This window comes from Myxocyprinus asiaticus, chromosome 25 (genome assembly GCF_019703515.2).
Source record: "Myxocyprinus asiaticus isolate MX2 ecotype Aquarium Trade chromosome 25, UBuf_Myxa_2, whole genome shotgun sequence".
In the NCBI taxonomy this organism is placed as follows: Eukaryota; Metazoa; Chordata; class Actinopteri; order Cypriniformes; family Catostomidae; genus Myxocyprinus; species Myxocyprinus asiaticus.
The window spans coordinates 41,948,716-41,968,195 of record NC_059368.1 but is presented as its reverse complement, the minus strand read 5'-3'; the positions used below and the strand labels follow the sequence as shown (position 1 = coordinate 41,968,195).

Here is a 19,480-nt window from a genome sequence, read left to right as displayed (position 1 = left end):
GTTCTGAAAGCAAAAAGAAACAAATGAAACACAGAATTTTGGCTGTCACCATTAGTGACGCGCTGCCGGCTCATGATGCGCGAATGGCTTGCACGTGCAGCGTGAGTCTCGTCACACTTTAATAGTGTTTAGTCTCCCTCCCAGCTGATGAAAACGCGCTGCGTGATCATGAGGAAGGATTACATCAATATGTAGATTGGAATACAGATGTGGAATTTATATAAATAATATTGTCTACCCCTCTCTCGCCGTTGCTGGCGTGCCAGTGATTACCCCTCCGCGTGCCATTTCCGACCCCTGGACTACATTCTTATAATGGAATACATAGACTATTAATTAATTGCCAACCAAACCCTTCATCAGCCAACTAACAAAGGACAATGCATCTATATGAACTTCTGCAGTTAATCCAGATGAACTTCAAAGACATTAGTCATTAATCTAACAGTTCTTACAAAATTTTTGTTTAAACACTGACCCTTAACACTTACTTAGTTTAATCATTTTAAGTAAATTAAGTAATATTGGCATTATATTCATGATGTTAGCCAGAGGGGAACTGGCCCCCACAGTGAGCCTGGTTCCTCCCAAGGTTATTTTCCTCCATTAACCAACATCTTATGGAGTTTTGTGTTCTTTGCCACAGTCGCCTTCGGCTTGCTCACTGGGTTTCTAAATACAATTATTATTTAATTACTTATTTTTAAACAATTGTATTTTATCAAACTACACAATGATGACTCTAAGACATTATAGATATTACAGTTTAATTTTCTGTTAATGCATAATTTTCTGTAAAGCTGCTTTGAAACTTTGTGTGTTGTGAAAGGCTCTATACAAATAAAAATGACTTGACTAAACACACTCAGTGATTGAGCTTGTGCTGCTGTAGTCAGGCTGACATTTACATGGATTTATTAAAAATATTTTACTAAATAAAAAATAAACCTCTGTGGTATTGTGTTGACAATTTAATTGTTGATGTAAATTTGTCAAATTGGTTAAAACTGTGCATTTAGCTATTAGGCAGGTTTGCAGCACTGAAATACACACAAAAAAAGAGCACCCACCTTCAGCATACTGCAGTAAGAGAAAAATGGAGTCCTCTGACACAATGAATTTCTCCAGTCGCACCATGTTTGGCACACAGCGAGGCACGATGGTCTTCTTAATACGACCACACTCACTGCTCTTCCTCAAACCCTCAACACACACAGACAAAACAAATTAGTATAGCGGTAGTTCACATGAAATACTGGGAAGTTGACTTCAGCTAGAACTATTTTAAAAATAATTTTACTTTTCTTTATAATTATTATGCATGCAGTTTTTAAAAGAACATTTTAATAGAGATTAAATTGAATATATGTACTTTACGAAAATGTATTTGACAAACCATTAAAAAAATTTTTATTAAATGAACACAAAAATGATTAAAAATGGTAAACAGTTACAGCATCTAAAACACACACTTTCACTTATGCACCCCAAGCCATAATGTTCATAAAACAAGTCTATGAGCACATTATGTGTCAACTACCCATGCATTCTTCTACAAACAAATATTTACTTATAAAATATAATGTTAAGTGTTAAATGTAGTGTCACATCAAAACAGCACAGCAGGTATGTGTTATGTGTAAAGCACTCACTTTCAGAATAAAAGTCTCATGTGTTCTCTTATCCATCACTAACAGCACCTGTTCGTAAAACACACATACTGTATAAACAAAGACATCAGAAAATGACAACAAATAAAAACAAATTTTACGGTATATATGTATAGACCTTATTCACATTAGTGGCATCTTTGATTTTTGATGAGAATGAAAACAAGGATGTGAGGGATAGACTTACAGACTCTTCAATGGCATCAGCTGTACAATGCTGTAAAAAGCTCCTTGATCACATCTAATTTTCCACAACAGCGGAATGATCCAAAACACTTAAAATAACAGTACAGCCCATTGAAGAGACTGTAGGTCTATTCCTCACAGCTTTGTTGTCATTCCTGTAAAAAATTGATTGGGGGATGGGGATAATATGCCTTTTAGTAACACTAAAAAGCATACTAGATAGGTAAAGTTTGTCAAGACAAAACCTTGCTTGACAAAGACTTGTTTGAAAGTTTAAAATAGGTTTCATCTTGTAGTGATGTCAGAAGTACCATTCTTCGCAATGAAGTTGATAATAAAACATATTGCATTTTCTTTTTTTAACAAAATATTTTACTATTAGGTGATATTTAAAAATTAATGATACCTGTCTTTCTACAGTATCAATAACACAAAATACAGACTAGGTTTAGGCGCTGTCGTGCAAGAAAAGCACTCACAACAAGCCATTGTGGCTGTGTCTGGTTAACATTCCTGTCTAGGTGAGATATTGGAAACTGTATTGAGTTGGTCCATCCAGATGCAAAAAGTTCCAAACACTTATACAGCCTACATAACCCTGAAAACAAGGAGTAACATATACAGATGTGCGCAAACTTTAAGTCACGAACCAGGACATTTGCATAAATTTTTTTTGGCAAATCTAGAAACCATTATTTTTTTCTTCACATAAGTAGCTTTTTAACCTATTTACAGCCTGCAATCTTCTAAACTAACCCGACCAATCAATTACATAAAACTGTCAATTGTACACAATGTGCGTCAAACTGTGGAAAGCCGAAAGGGACAATATAGAGTATTTTAAAATCATGTTTTAAATAGCATAGTGTTAAAAGCTCACAATTTCTTATCTGTAATGTTTAAAAATTCACTATATAAATGACATATCTCAGATATAACATTTAAACTTTTATTATAAAGTATATTATATTCCAATACTTCATCAAAGGATAGCCACATATGTATCAACAGAGGTCTGGGCTAAGTCAAGAATATCCACTGACCCTAGAACAGACACTGAACAGAGCCAATTATTGGCCGAAATTTATAAAGCAGTTTTATTTACATTTTAAGTAATTCGACTGATGGCAAAATTATCATCGCTGGTGATCATTTTAGGCAAACAAATATTATTGCCATTGTTGCTGTTAGTGTGCTTGGCCCCGTAATTTCTGCTTGCAGCTATATTTGGATAGTACATATTAATTAACTTGTTTTGCTTTGATTTATTTCTAGTGACTGTAAACCATCTGAAACATCCTGTTATTAGATACCTCTAAATAATCATCTTTATTCATCCTGATCCTCCTAAGCATCCTGTTTTTCAAAATATTCGATCATCCTGAATTACATAATCAGAACTTTTAACAAATGAAGGAAAAGGACTGGTCCCGGTTGCAAGAAACCCTTTAAAGGAATATTACAGGTTCAATACAAGTTCAATCAACAGCATTTGTGGGATAATACTGATTACCACAAACTTTAATTTTTACTTGCCCCTCCTTTTCTTTAAAAAAAGCAAAAATATGTGTTCCAGTGAGGCCAATCCGTAAACATTAAAATACTCACTATTTCAAAAGTATAGCCACAAGACAAACAATATGAATGTTAACATGATTTGTGTGATAAAATCACTTCCTAACTTTTACTATGTAAAGTTATAGCCAATTTTACAGCTTTGTAGCCATGATGATGTAATGTCAACAAACTCTAAAACGACTCTAAAAATGATTCAATTCAATTTGATTTATAAAGCACTTTAAAAACTACAGCACAGTCCAAAGTGCTGTACATTAAAAACTAGCTTGCATGACAAAGCTAATTTGCATAATAAAAATAAAAATAAAATAAAAACATAAAAATGTACATAAAAATACTCAAGTGGAAAATACACAAGTGGGTCTGTTTAACACTCAGTTCCATTATGATGTTGCAAAGGCTACAGAGAACAAGTGCATCTTAAGATGGGTTTTAAACATATTTATAGAGGTAGAGGACCTGATGGAGAGTGGTAAATCATTCCACAACCTTGGGACAGTGACAGAGAAAGCGTGGTCCCCTTTGCACTTTAATCGTGAATGTGGAACATGAAGAAGCAGTTGATTGGCAGAACTTAGAGACCTCTGGGTAAGGTGGAAGGTAATGAGTTCAGAAATATACTCTGGTGTCATACCATGTAAAGATTTAAAAACACTTTACATTGTATTCTGAACTGAACCAGTAATCAGTGAAGGGAGGCCAGGATTGGTGATATATTTTCCCTCTTCCTGCTATTAGTCAAGAGCCTTGCTGCAGCATTCTGAACCATCTGCAAGTGAGACAACGAAAACTGACTTATACCCAGATACAAGGCAGTGCAATTGTCAAGGCGTAATGACACAAAAGCATGAATTACTTTCTCCAATTCATTAAATGAGAGGACAGATTTAAGTTTAACAATAGATCTCAACTGACAGAAACTATTCTTTACAACAGCGTTAATCTGCCTGTCAAATTTAATTTCTGAGTCAAAGATGACACCCAGATTTTTGACGTGGGTATGCGTATTGGACGAGAGGGTCCCTAGACTGTCTGAAATATCCTTTACACAGTCACTAGGGCCAAAAATTATAACCTCTGTCTTGTTCTCATTTAACTGGAAAGCTTTTATCCATCCAGCATTTAATATCATCCAAACACTCAAAGAGAGATATTACAGATACATCTGATCACATCTGTGTATCATCGGCATAAAAATGATACGAAATGCCATGTTTTTTTTTTAATTGTGCCAAGTGGAAGCACATATAAGGAAAATAAAACTGGTGCTAAAATAGATCCTTGAGGGACACTGAATGCCAACATGTTGCTGGAGACGGTCAGTGAGGATAGCATGATCAATCGTATCAAATGCTGCACTAAAATCCAATAAAATTAAGGCAAAACAACTACCAGAATCCATTCTTAGCAATAAATTGTTTGCTACCCTAAGAAGCGCAGATTCTGTGCTATGGCCAGCTCTAAAATCAGACTGAAAACAAAGACATTATTCTTTGTTAAAAATTAGGTAAGCTGAGAAAAAAAAAACCTTTTCCAAGATATTTGACATATATGGTCATTTTGAAATTGGTCGAACATTTTTTAGGATCAGAGGGTCTAAACTAGGGTTTTAGAGAAGGGGCTGGACAACTGCATGCTTGAAACAAGATGGAACACAACCATTAATCAAACTGCTATTTCTAATGAACATAATACTTGGACCAATCATGTCAACCAGCTAATCATTAGAAGTTGTTGTCTTCAGATGTGCAACAACATCCCTGATATGTGAAAGTGACACTGGCTCAAACTGACTGAAATTATCAGAGACAGCAGTCAGAACAGATGGGTCAGACACTGGAGGTGTAATGGAAGATCTTATGCTATCAATCTTATCAATAAAGTGTCTGTAGATGGATCATGAGAGACAGTACCTATTGGATTTAGTATTGTATCTATAGTATTAAATAGTACTCGAGGGCTATGGGAATTTTGTGAAATAATATCAGAAAAATAATTTGCTCTTGCTGTTTTAACTGCTTTTTGATACTCAGACAAACATTCTCTCAGGATCTCATAAGACACCTGTAGGTTATCTTTCTGCCATTTTAGTTCTGCTCTCCTACACTCCTGTCTGAGAGACCAAGCATTATCATTTAACCATGGTTGTGATCTACATTTACATCTCGTTGATTTATAAGGAGCAACGCAATCAAGTCAGTATGTCAGTATCAATGTCAGTACAGACAGTATCAAAAAGAGTAATCAACTCCTCTGGACCTACAGGAGGCGGCAGATACTCAATAGTGACAGTTAGAGAAGCAATTGAGAAATCCCTGGCTGTGGATGATGTAATTACGTGGGAGCAATAAACGTGACTGTCGATCTGAGTGTTTGCATGGAAAAGTTACACACAATAGGCTTGCAACCTGCACATTACAGACTGGAACAGCCATACATAAAACCAGATCAAGGGTGTGACCATGCTGATGAGTGGAGCTAGTGATTTAAATGATGAAATGATGACTTAAACAACTTGACAGCTCTAATAATACATGAGTTTTAACAGAAGAATTAATTTAAGTGCTTTTATAAAATTAGAAGCTTCACATGTCTGCCTTTAAACCCTCTAAAAATGAGCCCCATTCACTTCCGTTGTAAGTGCCTAACTGTAACCTCGATTTTGTTCTCTTTTTTTTTTTTTTAAAGGAGGAACAATTTGAAAAAAACATTTTTTTGCTAATCAGTATTATCCCACAAATGCTGTTGATTGACCTTAACTTGTATTGAACCCGGAATATTCCTTTAACAATATGTCCCAACAGGAATGCCTAAATAAAAGAAGTGCAAAATCACAAGATACTAGGGTCAGCTGTTATATACAGTACTCACACAAAGGAAACATTGGCATATCATCAATACTGATCCCACCCTAAAAAAAATTCTAAATAGTCCCCCTCATGTCTGAGGGGGTTTCTCTGTATAGTGACTAAAATTAGTGATTCTCCTTACTCACCTTATCAATGACTCCCAGCACTCTGTAATGCTTTAGTTCATCTGAATGAGCCTGATCAGCCCACGAGCTGCCACAACACTGAGTGCCCAACACCTGCTTAGACAACACACACACACACACACACACACACAACGGCGGCACCACCACATAAACGGCACATAAAAAGCACACACAAACAACAAAGAAATAACACACAAATAATATGCAAACAACAAAAATAACATACAATGTGCAAATAACACAAATAACACAAACAAATGCAAACAACACGTGCAAACAACAACAAAAAAGACAAACAACACACAAGAAGCAAACAACACCCAACACCACACAAACACATAAAAACACACAAACACACATGAATAACACACACAACAATGTGCCAATACAAAAAAAACATGAACAAAAATAACAGAAAAACAGCAGGCAGACAACATGCAGACACCACAGGAAGAATGCACAAACAACCCAAGCAAACACCATGCAAACAACACACATGAACAGTATGAATAAAATACATATACAACACACAAATGACAGGAAATAACATGCAAACACAAACAACACCCAAAAACAATATGCAACGAACATTTGAATAATATGCAAACAACACTCAAACATGCAAAAACAATGCAAATAACTCACACAAATAACATGCAAACAACACACAAACATGCAAATAACACATGTGAAAACCATACAAACAAAACGGAAACAACATATGCAAATCAACATGCAAACAATTCACAAACAAAAAACAAAAAATACATGAAAAACAGGCAAGCAACACAAACAACGTACCAACACGCAAAAACAAAATGAGCGATGCTGTGTGTCGGGTAAAGTTGTAGTTTGATTGTGCTGGTGTCAAACTCACACTGACCCTGTTCTGAGTGGAGTTCTGGCCCATGCTGTCTCTGAGCTGCGTAGAAATGAGCTCGGCTCGCATCAGATACTCTGCTGTCTTTCTTTTCACAGACTCTCGTCTGCTGGGACTCACCTCTCCTGAATAACATGCAATAAACATACTCGCATTAAACACACACGAACTAAAAATGAAAAAAACAACAAAAAAAACCAGACTAAACATGCACAAAATTAACATATATGCAACAAACACACAGAAGACCTGCACAAACCCTACACATGCTTTGTTCATATTCACTCTCTGTTTGAAATGTTTGAAAAGAGTCAGTTTAGAACTTCATGAAGAGTCCATCACCCACCGAAACAAACTTACAAAGCCAGGGCAATAAAAACAATGAATGTGGAATGAGGGTTTTGCCAAAAGGCATAGCAAGTAATTTATTAAATTAAAATGTCTGATAGCCCTATTATGTATTATTATTATTATTATTATTATTATTAATAATAATAATAATAATAACTGCAACTAGGGAAATAATGGTTTTACAGTATACCGTGGTTTTAAAAACAGACGGTTTTCATAAGCCTATCATTGACATTTACTCATTCACGGTATTGATCGAATATATAGTCAGGAATTTTTGCTGAATTTTTCTAAAATCCACAAAGGAATAATGTTTACATTGTAAATATCAGTTCAATTAAGAGAGAATCGGCTCCATTTACACAACATCATACATTTTTATTGAAATAAATCTCTAAATTGCATAATTCTCCTCTTTCATTCAAACGTCACTCACGTGATTGCACACCACAGCGTTGGAGACTGAACCTCTATTTCTAACACTCGAGTGGTTAAAGACTGCAGTGTGAGTTGTTTTGCATATTAAAAGACCCACAAGGCTCAATTAATGTTCTTTGTGAGCATCATTATTACACAGAATTTGCAGAGCTGAATGTAAATGAAAATAAAATATATAAAAAAATTAGATCCCGTTTCATACAAAACACAGTTTTACAATATTTATATTCACTCACTAAGATTATAGGTGGACTAAAATTTCTGCTTTCTGTCTCACTCGAAGCAAACAAATTTAAGCATTTATATGCAATGTCATGACAGGCAAACTGTTTGCTTATGTATTTATTTGCTTAAGTGCAGCACAACACTAGGAATACAATGTGTTTAGTAACAATATTACATTTTATTTGAAAGTTCTTTAAAAAAAATAAATAAACTAGTTTAAGAAGGTGCTTTAGGGTGAGGCGCTAGAGGGTAATGCATTGAATAGCACCTGCACTTGACCAGCTCCCACACCCTAATGAGGAAAAATAGCTAAAACACTTTTCTTTCTGTTTCTTCGTTGAATGTACTAGTAGAAAACAAGTGCTTTAGACCTGAACAATGAGCAAGATTAAGAAAACCAGTAGAAAACGGTCAAACTGTAACTGGCAGATGATTCAGCAGATACCATCCCAGCTGAAGTGAGCAATCAAATGACTGCTGGCAACAAGGCCTGCTGAGACCTCGAAATTCTTGGACGATGAGGAAGATGCTTTATATAAGACAATTCTTCTGGCTATTAAGAAAATGGAGCCCTAGAAGCCCCTTTGAAGGTGGTACAGACAACGTTAGGGGCAAACATGACTCGCATTACCGGCTTGGAAAGGACCTGCTCTGAAGAGTTATTTCTCACCTTTAGAAACTTTGCACTAATTTGTTGAAAGAGAACACAGTTCTTACTTCCAAAATCACTGACTTATAGGGAAGGTCAAGAAGGCAAAATGTATGAATAGCCGGTCTCTATGAGAACATTGAACAAGGCAACCCAATTCGTTACATATCTGAAATATTGCACACTAACTTCCCACACGGGGTGAGAGTGGAACGAGCACACCGCATTAGCTCACTTTCAGAGATTAAACCGCGCATTACGATTGCTAAGATTTACCATGATCCTGTCAAGGTTGAAATATTACGTCTTGTGTGCAGTCCACTCTACTTGAACAGAGTCCATATTAAGCATCTTTCCTGACCTTCCAGCAAAAGTGTCCAGACAACATAAACAATTTGATGGAGTTACAGCAAAATTGAAAGCCAAGGGTATGAAATTTGGATTCCTTTATCCCGCAAGACTCAGAAAATCTTTCCATCTTTCCAAGAAGCTGAAGTTTTCATCAATGGCCTCCCTTGAGGTAGGACTATGCGAGTTATAATGAGATAAATGGAATGATTTGTTTCTCATCCTTTTATAGAACTGATGACCTCCGAAATAGACAAAAGTTTTTTTTTTTGTTTTTTTTTTTTTAATGTATTAATATGTCACTAGCTGTCCACATCTTGCTTAAAAGACAGGTTAATATGGGGTACACAAGCGCAATTGTGGGCTGGCTGTGGTTCTTTTTTTTTTTTTTCCTTACTAGAGAAGTATTTCTTTTTTCTCTCTTGCTCCATCTACCACAAACAAACACAACAGTGATTCCATGATCAAGTGATGAAGAAAGGACCACTTACAAAACAAACACAGAAGGGACTTGTGACAAAAATCAAGTACTTTGCAGCATTTGTAAGGCAGATTTTATTTCCACAGAAGCACTTCAAGTCTTAACTTTCACCTAAAAGTCAAACACACGATAAATGGCACTGTTGAGGCACCACTGTGGAAGGCAACCTTTTTGGAATTCTCCCAGTTAAGATAATTTAAACTCTGAATCAGTTGCTGCTGAACTTTCGAAGCATCAGCTTATGATTACCAGACAATTCGGATAAAGTATCATTACGTGATACTTAGTAGGGGTGAAAAGGCATGATATTTTCATGGTATTATAATAATAACAAAAAATACCATGGTATTGCAGCATCATGGTATTAAGGTACATTGCCAAAATTAGTTTGAGCTAAATTTGACCAAAAAAAAAGGCATGTCCCCTGATGCAATTTAATGTTATGCCATACTGTCAAACATCATTTATAAATTATTATTTTAAGATATATGAAATTGAATTTAGCACAAATTTTTTTTTTTTATATAATAAATGTAATGATTACCGCCCAGGTTAAAAGTTCACATTTGCATTTGTGATTTAGTTTGATGCCAAACAATAAAGACTATGATTATTTATTTGCAGTTTATTCAATGGTGTTTTTTTTCTTCTATATTGTCTATTTTCTTCTCCAGTCTCACTGTCCATTTCCCGAATGCCTAAAGCACTCTTTAAACCAGGGCTCTTCAACTACTTTCCTGCCAGATTATCCAAATGAAAACTTGATGGTGGCAAACTTCTGTATTTAGCTTAGCTAACACTTTTATTGTAACCAACATGTTAACATGAAAAACAAAACTTAACATAATTAATATTATAGGTTTATTTACATTCAAATGGTCAGGGGTATTCAGTTAACATTTGTTTTTTGTTTTTTAAGATTTGGCCATAAATTCCTTCTAAAGATGACCTCAAATACAGGTGCATCTCAATAAATTAGAATGTCGTGGAAAAGTTCATTTATTTCAGTAATTCAACTCAAATTGTGAAACTCGTGTATTAAATAAATTCAATGCACACAGACTGAAGTAGTTTAAGTCTTTGGTTCTTTTAATTGTGATGATTTTGGCTCACATTTAACAAAAACCCACCAATTCACTATCTCAAAAAATTAGAATATGGTGACATGCCAATCAGCTAATCAACTCAAAACACCTGCAAAGGTTTCCTGAGCCTTCAAAATGGTCTCTCAGTTTGGTTCACTAGGCTACACAATCATGGGGAAGACTGCTGATCTGACAGTTGTCCAGAAGACAATCATTGACACCCTTCACAAGGAGGGTAAGCCACAAACATTCATTGCCAAAGAAGCTGGCTGTTCACAGAGTGCTGTATCCAAGCATGTTAACAGAAAGTTGAGTGGAAGGAAAAAGTGTGGAAGAAAAAGATGCACAACCAACCGAGAGAACCATGATTGTCAAGCAAAATCGATTCAAGAATTTGGGTGAACTTCACAAGGAATGGACTGAGGCTGGGGTCAAGGCATCAAGAGCCACCACACACAGACATGTCAAGGAATTTGGCTACAGTTGTCGTATTCCTCTTGTTAAGCCACTCCTGAACCACAGACAATGTCAGAGGCGTCTTACCTGGGCTAAGGAGAAGAAGAACTGGACTGTTGCCCAGTGTTCCAAAGTCCTCTTTTCATATGAGAGCAAGTTTTGTATTTCATTTGGAAACCAAGGTCCTAGAGTCTGGAGGAAGGGTGGAGAAGCTCATAGCCCAAGTTGCTTGAAGTCCAGTGTTAAGTTTCCACAGTCTGTGATGATTTGGGGTGCAATGTCATCTGCTGGTGTTGGTCCATTGTGTTCTTTGAAAACCAAAGTCACTGCACTCGTTTACCAAGAAATTTTGGAGCACTTCATGCTTCCTTCTGCTGACCAGCTTTTTAAAGATGCTGATTTCATTTTCCAGCAGGATTTGGCACCTGCCCACACTGCCAAAAGCACCAAAAGTTGGTTAAATGACCATGGTGTTGGTGTGCTTGACTGGCCAGCAAACTCACCAGACCTGAACCCCATAGAGAATCTATGGGGTCTTGTCAAGAGGAAAATGAGAAACAAGAGACCAAAAAATGCAGATGAGATGAAGGCCACTGTCAAAGAAACCTGGGCTTCCATACCACCTCAGCAGTGCCACAAACTGATCACCTCCATGCCACGCCGAATTGAGGCAGTAATTAAAGCAAAAGGAGCCCCTACCAAGTATTGAGTACATATACAGTAAATGAACATACTTTCCAGAAGACCAACAATTCACTAAAAATGTTTTTTTTTATTGGTCTAATGGTGTATTCTAATTTTTTGAGATAGTGAATTGGTGGGTTTTTGTTAAATGTGAGCCAAAATCATCACAATTAAAAGAACCAAAGACTTAAACTACTTCAGTCTATGTGCATTGAATTTATTTAATACACAAGTTTCACAATTTGAGTTGAATTACTGAAATAAATGAACTTTTCCACGACATTCTAATTTATTGAGATGCACCTGTATGACTTCACACCCTCAACTAAACAACTGGTTTGATTAACTTTGGGGAAAGAAATATATCTATGATGATCATTTTAACATTGTAGGGCAATTGTTTACAAAATATGAAATCAAGGAAGAACATTTAGATTTGCTAAAGCCCATCATTGACAATATTAATCCACATAAGAAAACAATGGCAATCTAATATACAACTGTCCTTTTACATAAAAAATAAAAAAATGAAAATGTCTATTCTTCATCTTTCTCTTTCATCCTCCAATTCAATGAGGGGAAAAAATTGTCTTTCCTTGTCCTGCACATATGGTGAATTTGTGCTGGAGCTAGATATTTATGCAAATAATCATTAGTAAATGGAAAACAAACTGATCTGATGATGGTCAGGATTTAGAACGCTGACACACTTCTGTATAGAACCAAACATATTATAGTTAAGATATGCATGTATGCAGGTTCAGTGGCGCTTCACGTTATCACTTTTTATGAGCACTAAAGGTGCTGAACTGATGAGACATGCCCGTATTTTCTTTGAAGGTATATTTTTCTTCATCAATTTCCCTTTTGTTTACTTAGATTTTTTGGACTGAAGATGGCGCCGAGTATGGCTGCTGCGTTGCGAGCTCCAAAACAACATTGTAGTTTTTTGTTTGTTTTGTTTACAATTCTTATGTTTTTTGTCTTGGATGTTGTCTGCCTTATTGTCTACGACAGACAAACACATTTGGATACTGGATCTGCAATTACACACCGTAAACCGGACTTCAAATTCCTCAATGCCGACCCGCTGTTTTCAAACACACCAGCGGAGCACTTTGTCTGGGCTGCCCGGCCGCGGAAACGCAGAAGGAAAAGGGGAAACAGAGCCAGCGTTCTCATCAGAGTAAGACGTCGCACAAATCGACCCCCGCTACCCAGTATTCTACTGGCAAATGTTCAGTCTCTGGACAACAAGCTCTGCGAGCTGAAAGCGCGGATCTCTTTCCAACGAGAGACGAGGAACTGCTGCATTATCTGCCTTACAGAAACTTGGATGTCTTCAGAGATTCCAGACTCAGCCATTGAACCCGCGGGGTTCTCCGTGCACCGAGTGGACAGAGCGAAAGACCTCTCAGGTAAAAGTAGAGGTGGTGGTGTATGTTTTATGATCAACAAATTCTGGTGTGATCAGAGGAACGTACATTCTATCAAGTCTTTCTGCTCTCCTTATCTGGAATTTCTCATGCTTCTGTGTCGACCATTCTGGCTACCGAGGGAATTCACAGCGGTCATTATCACAGCTGTGTACATCCCCCCACAAGCCGACACAGACCGGGCACTCAAGGAACTGTACGGGATTATAAGCAAGCAGGAAACCGCGCACCCTGAGGCCACGTTCATTGTGACCGTGGACTTTAACAAAGCCAATTTTAAATCAATTGCACCAAAATACCATCAACACATCAGTTTTAACACACGAAGGGACCGGGTTTTGGACCATTGCTACTCTCCCTTCCGAAATGGCTACAAATCCCTTCCCCGCCCACCATTTGGCAAATCGGACCACTCTTCCATTCTGCTTCTGCCCGCTTACAGGCAGAAACTGAAACAGGAAGCACCCACCCTCAGAACGATCCAGTGTTGGTTGGACCAATCAGACTCTATGCTAGAAGACTGTTTTAATCACGCGGACTGGGAGATGTTCCGGTCGCCTCTGATGACAACATCAAGGTGTACGCTGATAGCGTTACGTGTTTTATCAGAAAGTGCGTAGAGGATGTTGTTCCGTCCAAAACAATACGGACCTACCCGAACCAGAAACCTTGGATTAATAGCGATGTTCGCGCGGCACTTAATGCGCTGACCTCCGCTTTTAATTCCAGGAACGCGAAGTAGCATAAACAAGCCAGTTATGCCCTCCGAAAAACAGAGCAGCAAAACGCCAGTACAGGGACAAGATTGAAGGACAGTTTAACACCACCAACTCTAGAAGCATGTGGCAGGGAATTACTACCATCACGGACTTTAAAGGGAATAAAAACTCCGCCGTGAACACCGCTGCCTCTCTCCCGGATGAGCTAAATACTTTTTATGCACGGTTCAAGGGAAATAACACAGCCCTCGCAGAGAGAGCTCTCGCGGCCGAACCTACAGAGGTTAGTTCACTCTCCATCTCTGTAGCGGATGTAACCCGATCCTTCTGAAGGGTGAATATCTGTAAAGCCACGGGTCCAGACGGCATTCTGGGCCGCGTCATCAGAGCGTGCGCGAACCAACTGGCTGGTGTTTTACGGACATTTTCAACCTTTCCCTCTCTGTAGTCCCCACATGCTTTAAAATGTCCACCATTGTGCCTGTACCAAAGCAATCCAAAATCACTTGCTTAAATGACTGCCGTCCTGTTGCTCTGACCCCCATCATCAGCAAATGCTTTGATTATATCTGATTACATCTGCTCTGTGCTGCCTCCATCACTGGACCCATTGCAGTTTGCTTACTGCAACAACCGCTCCACTGATGATGCCATTGCATCTACAATACACAGCTCTCTCCCACCTGGAAAAAAGAAACACTTATGTGAGAATGCTGTTTGTAGACTACAGCTCAGCATTCAACACCATAGTGCCCTCCAAGCTTGATGAGAAACTCCGGGTTCTGGGCTTAAACAGCTCACTGTGCAGCTGAATCCTGGACTTCCTGTCAAGCAGACACCAGGTGGTTAGAATGAGCAGTAACATCTCCTCATCACTGACCCTCAACACTGGAGCCCCGCAGGGCTGTGTTCTTAGCCCACTCCTGTATTCCCTGTACACACATGACTGTGTGGCAACACACAGCTCCAATGCCATCATTAAGTTTGCTGATGACACGACGGTGGTAGGTCTGATCACTGACAATGATGAAACAGCCTACAGAGAGGAGGTGCACACTGACATGCTGGTGTCAGGAGCACAACCTCTCCCCTCAATGTCAGTAAGACAAAGGAGCTTGTGGTGGACTTCAGAAGAAGAGAAAGAGAACACAGCCCCATCACCATCAATGGAGCACCGGTGGAGAGAGTCAGCAGCTTCAAGTTCCTGGGTGTCCACATCATTGAGGAACTCACATGGTCCGTCCACACTGAGGCCATTGTGAAGAAGGCTCATCAGCGCCTCTTCTTCCTGAGATGGCTGAGGAAGTTTAGAATGAACCGCCACATCCTCACACGGTTCTACACCAGCACTGTAGAGAGCATCCTGACTGGCTGCATCTCCGCCTGGAACGGCAATAGCACTGCTCACAACCGCAAAGCCCTGCAAAGGGTGGTGCGAACTGCCAGACACATCATCGGAGGTGTGCTTCCCTCCCTCCAGGACATATATACCAGGCGGTGTGTGAAAAAAGCTCGGAGGATCATCAGAGACTCCAGCCAGCCATGGGCTGTTCTCACTGCTACCATCAGGCAGGAGGTATCGCAGCATCAGGACCCACACCAGCCGACTTCATGATAGCTTCTTCCCCCAAGCAATCAGACTTTTGAACTCGATCTCTCATGATCAATATACATCAGCACTGCACTTTATTAATCTTATTATCTCACACTGGACTGTTATAAATTATATTCTCTTAACAACACACTGGCAACTGACTAACAACCGACAGCCTGAATGTCAATACAGTACAATACAACCTACTGTACATTTTATATATACTATATATACTTTTTTTTATTGTATAATGTGTATTCTATATTGTGTGTATTGTATAATGTACATTGTATGTTATTATTTGTATATTGTGTTGTGTGTAATTATGTGTATATTAGATTTTAAATTGTGTTGTGTAAATTTGATGTTTATTGTATTTTGGTATATGTCTCATCACTGTCACGACATCTATGTTGCTCGGAACTGCGCCCAAGAATTTCACACACTATTGCACTAGTGTATATGGTTGTGTGACAATGAAAGTGATTTTATTTGAGATTGCGCATACAAGCTGACACCGCTTCTGTTACAATTGCTGTGATAATATTTTTAAGTCTATAGATTTCACATCACTTCACAGCTAAGCAATTTGCATAAATACCTTTGATTGAATAGTCTGGCCATGACTGTGCCCCCTCTTTCTGTCAGTTTGTCTTGTCTGCTTGTTTCCCTGTGTTTCTCCCCTTTCCTCTTGTGCTTTGAAGGTGCCACGTCGAGAATGTCAGCCCCAGTTGCCATGGCAATCATGGCTGTGGACCGCCAGGAGGCGGGGGAGCCCGCTGCTGACAGCCAAGAGGCGGGGGAGCCCGCTGCTGACAGCCAGGAGGCGGGGGAGGAGCCTGGTGCTGACTGCCAGGAGGCAGGGGAGCAGCCGGGTGCTGACTGCCAGAAGGCAGGGGAGCAGCCCGGTGCTGACTGCCAGGAGGCGGAGGAGGTCGCTGCTGGCCATCTGGGGGCAGCCAAAACTGCTGCTGACCGTCAGGAGGGGTCAAAGTTCGCAGCAGGGCTTCCCACTGCTCACAGGAGGAAGAGGAGGAAATGGGTTCTCAAGTCAGAGTCTGCTGCAGCTTACCTTGAGGGTTCCAAACCCCCTGCAGCTTCCCTATAGGCTGCCAATGGCCCATCTACCTCATCAGTGGCCATCCCCCAGTCTGACCCCTCACCAGCGGCCACCATTCAGTCTGTTCACTCCCCAGCAGTCACTGTTCAGCCTGTCCAGTCCCCAGTGGTCGCCGCTCAGCCTGTCAAGTCCCCAGTGGCCACCACTCAGTCTGTTCACTCGCCAGTGGTCGCCTCTCAGCCTGATCACTCCCTAGCGGCCATCGCTCTGCCCATCCTAACCCCAGCTGCTGCTTAACCTGTTCAGACCCCAGCGGTTGCCAGTCACCCAGTACATTTTTCAGTGCCCACCTCTCTGCCTGTCCACTCTCCAGCAGTCACCGCTCAGTCTGTCCAGTTTCCAGAGGCCGCCACCCAGACTGACACCTTTTCAGCAGCCACCACTCTGGACCCCTGTCCAGCGGTCGCTGCCCAGTAATTCCAGTTCCCTATGGTCGCCGCTCAGTCAGACTCCTGTCCAGTGGCTGCCACCTCGTCCGACCTTTCGCCAGCAGCCGCCACTCAGTCTGACATTTCGCCAGTGGCCGCTTCCCAGTCCAACCCCTTGCCAGCGGTCACCAGCATCCATTCCAACCCTATCCAGTTCCGATTGGACGCTAACGTTCTGTCTGACCCTGTCCAATGCCCAGTGGCAACCACGGACCTCTCCCTTTGCCTAGGGGCCACAAAGGACCTCACTATCTGCCCAGTGGTTGTGACAGACCTCATCTTCTGCCCATCGGCCGCCACGGACCTAACCTTTTGCCCAGCGGCCACATACGTCCAGTCTGCCCAGCTCCCTGCGGCCTCCAAAAAACAGTCTGTCCAGCTCCCTGTGGCTGCATACGTCCAGTCTGCCCAGTCGCCTCTGGCGCCAATGCTCAGTCTATCCAGCCCTCTAGGGCTCCTGCCCAGTCTGTGCAGCCCTCTGGGGTCCTCACTCTGTCTGACCTCACCGTCTGTCCAGCGGCCGCTGCCCCTTTTGTCCAGTTCCCAACGGTCGTTCATTCTTCAATCCAATCCCTGCTGATCACCTACTTGTTGATCACGTTCCCTGTGGCCCTGCCTGGCCAGACCCATGCAGCAACCACTGACCACACCTTCTGCCCAGCGGTCACCTACCAGTCTACCCTGTGTCTTATGGCCACTGTCCAGTCAGTCCCAGTCCAATCCCTGGTGGCAACTTACCTGCCTGTCCCACCTTCAGCGGCCATCCCTAACCTTTGTCCAGTGGCCATCCAGTCTGTCCTGCCCTCTGAGGTTGCATTCCATTTTAACAAGCCTGTCCCCTGTCCTTCACCTGGTCCACCCTGGTTTCCTGGTCACCTACCAGATTTGTTTTGTCCCCTTGGCCATCTGTCCTGGGTCCCTGGTCACCCACCAGATTCTCCCCAGCCCCGAACCGTTCATTCAGGGTCCCTGTTCCATCCTCAGATCAGACCTGGTCACTTGCCCTGCTGACTTCCCGATGGTCTGACTTTTCGCGGCCATCCCTAAATTCTAAAATCCCTAAATTCTCCCACCCTCCCTCCCTGGATCGGTTCTTTAAATTGTCAGCCTGCCTGCTTTGGACACCAGGAGGCATCCGTTGGTCGGGGGGGCTTACTGCCACAGTCTGGCCATGACTGTGCCCCCTCTATCTGTCAGTTTGTCTTGTCTGCTTGTTTCCCTGTGTTTCACAATCTTCCTCTTGTGTTTTGCAGGTGCCACGTCAAGAGTGTCAGCCTCAGTTGCCATGGCAATGATCATTACTCCAATTAACTGATTATCCACGGCACCTGCCTCCCTTTAACCTCTCCTATTTAAGCTCCCCTTGTGTTTAGTCCTGTGCTGTACTGTTTAGTGTGTTTGCTCAGTTGGTCGGTTCAGCTACTAAGAGCTTCGGTCGGTTTATGTTCTCTTGTTCAGCTAGTTCTTACTAGTTCTGTTTTGTTTTGGTATTTTCCTCCACAGAGAGAGGTTTTGTTTGTATTCTGTTTTGTTTCTTTTTGTTAATAAAGTTTTTCCTTTTATCCCTGCATTTGGGTCCTTTATCTCTGCTTATGATTTTACTTTAATTTTTTCAAATAAAAATATTCCAGAGTTCTGAAACATCCCACGATCCAAAACGTGAAGTTACAATGAACTCAAATATGTATAAAAGTCATTTTTAGCAAAACTCTAATTCATTAACAGTAATTAAACTTCCAAATTTTTTATAAACATAGCCTAAATGTATTAAAATACACTGAACTAAGAATGTTTTAAGAGGAAAATGCCAATACTTGCATTCCTTAAGTGGAATAATTTAAATTATATTTAAACAGTATGCCACATGCACATATTATTTTGAGTCCTCCACGTGTGTTTTGTGATATTAATGTTAATAATTAATCGATTAATTGATAGTTAATTTACATGATGATCAATAATGAAAATGTCTGAAAATTGACATCCCTACTGCAACGTGATTTATTAAACTCAGTTGGAGGGCCAGATTAAAGTGATTAGTGGGCTTGATTTGGCCCGCAGGCCGCCAGTTGACTAGCCCTGCTGTAAAATGTATTTTGTCAAACATAATATTATTATTAGTATTAAATGGCCTACTGTTGTGCTTAAATCCATTTA

At 40.3% G+C, this 19,480-nt stretch overlaps 1 protein-coding gene across 6 annotated transcripts in view; it reads right to left on the bottom strand.

Annotated features, from left to right (window-relative positions):
- Nucleotides 1–19,480, bottom strand: part of rps6kc1 (ribosomal protein S6 kinase polypeptide 1) — a 173,293-nt gene that overhangs the window by 106,000 nt on the left and 47,813 nt on the right. For all 6 annotated transcript variants that reach the window (XM_051654727.1, XM_051654728.1, XM_051654730.1 and 3 more), the window contains 4 exons: nt 7,313–7,434; nt 6,430–6,522; nt 1,653–1,700; nt 1,071–1,203 (listed from right to left, as the gene is read on the bottom strand). In XM_051654727.1, the coding sequence (XP_051510687.1) occupies nt 1,071–1,203; nt 1,653–1,700; nt 6,430–6,522; nt 7,313–7,434 (396 nt within the window). The remainder of the gene's footprint in view (nt 1–1,070; nt 1,204–1,652; nt 1,701–6,429; nt 6,523–7,312; nt 7,435–19,480) is intronic.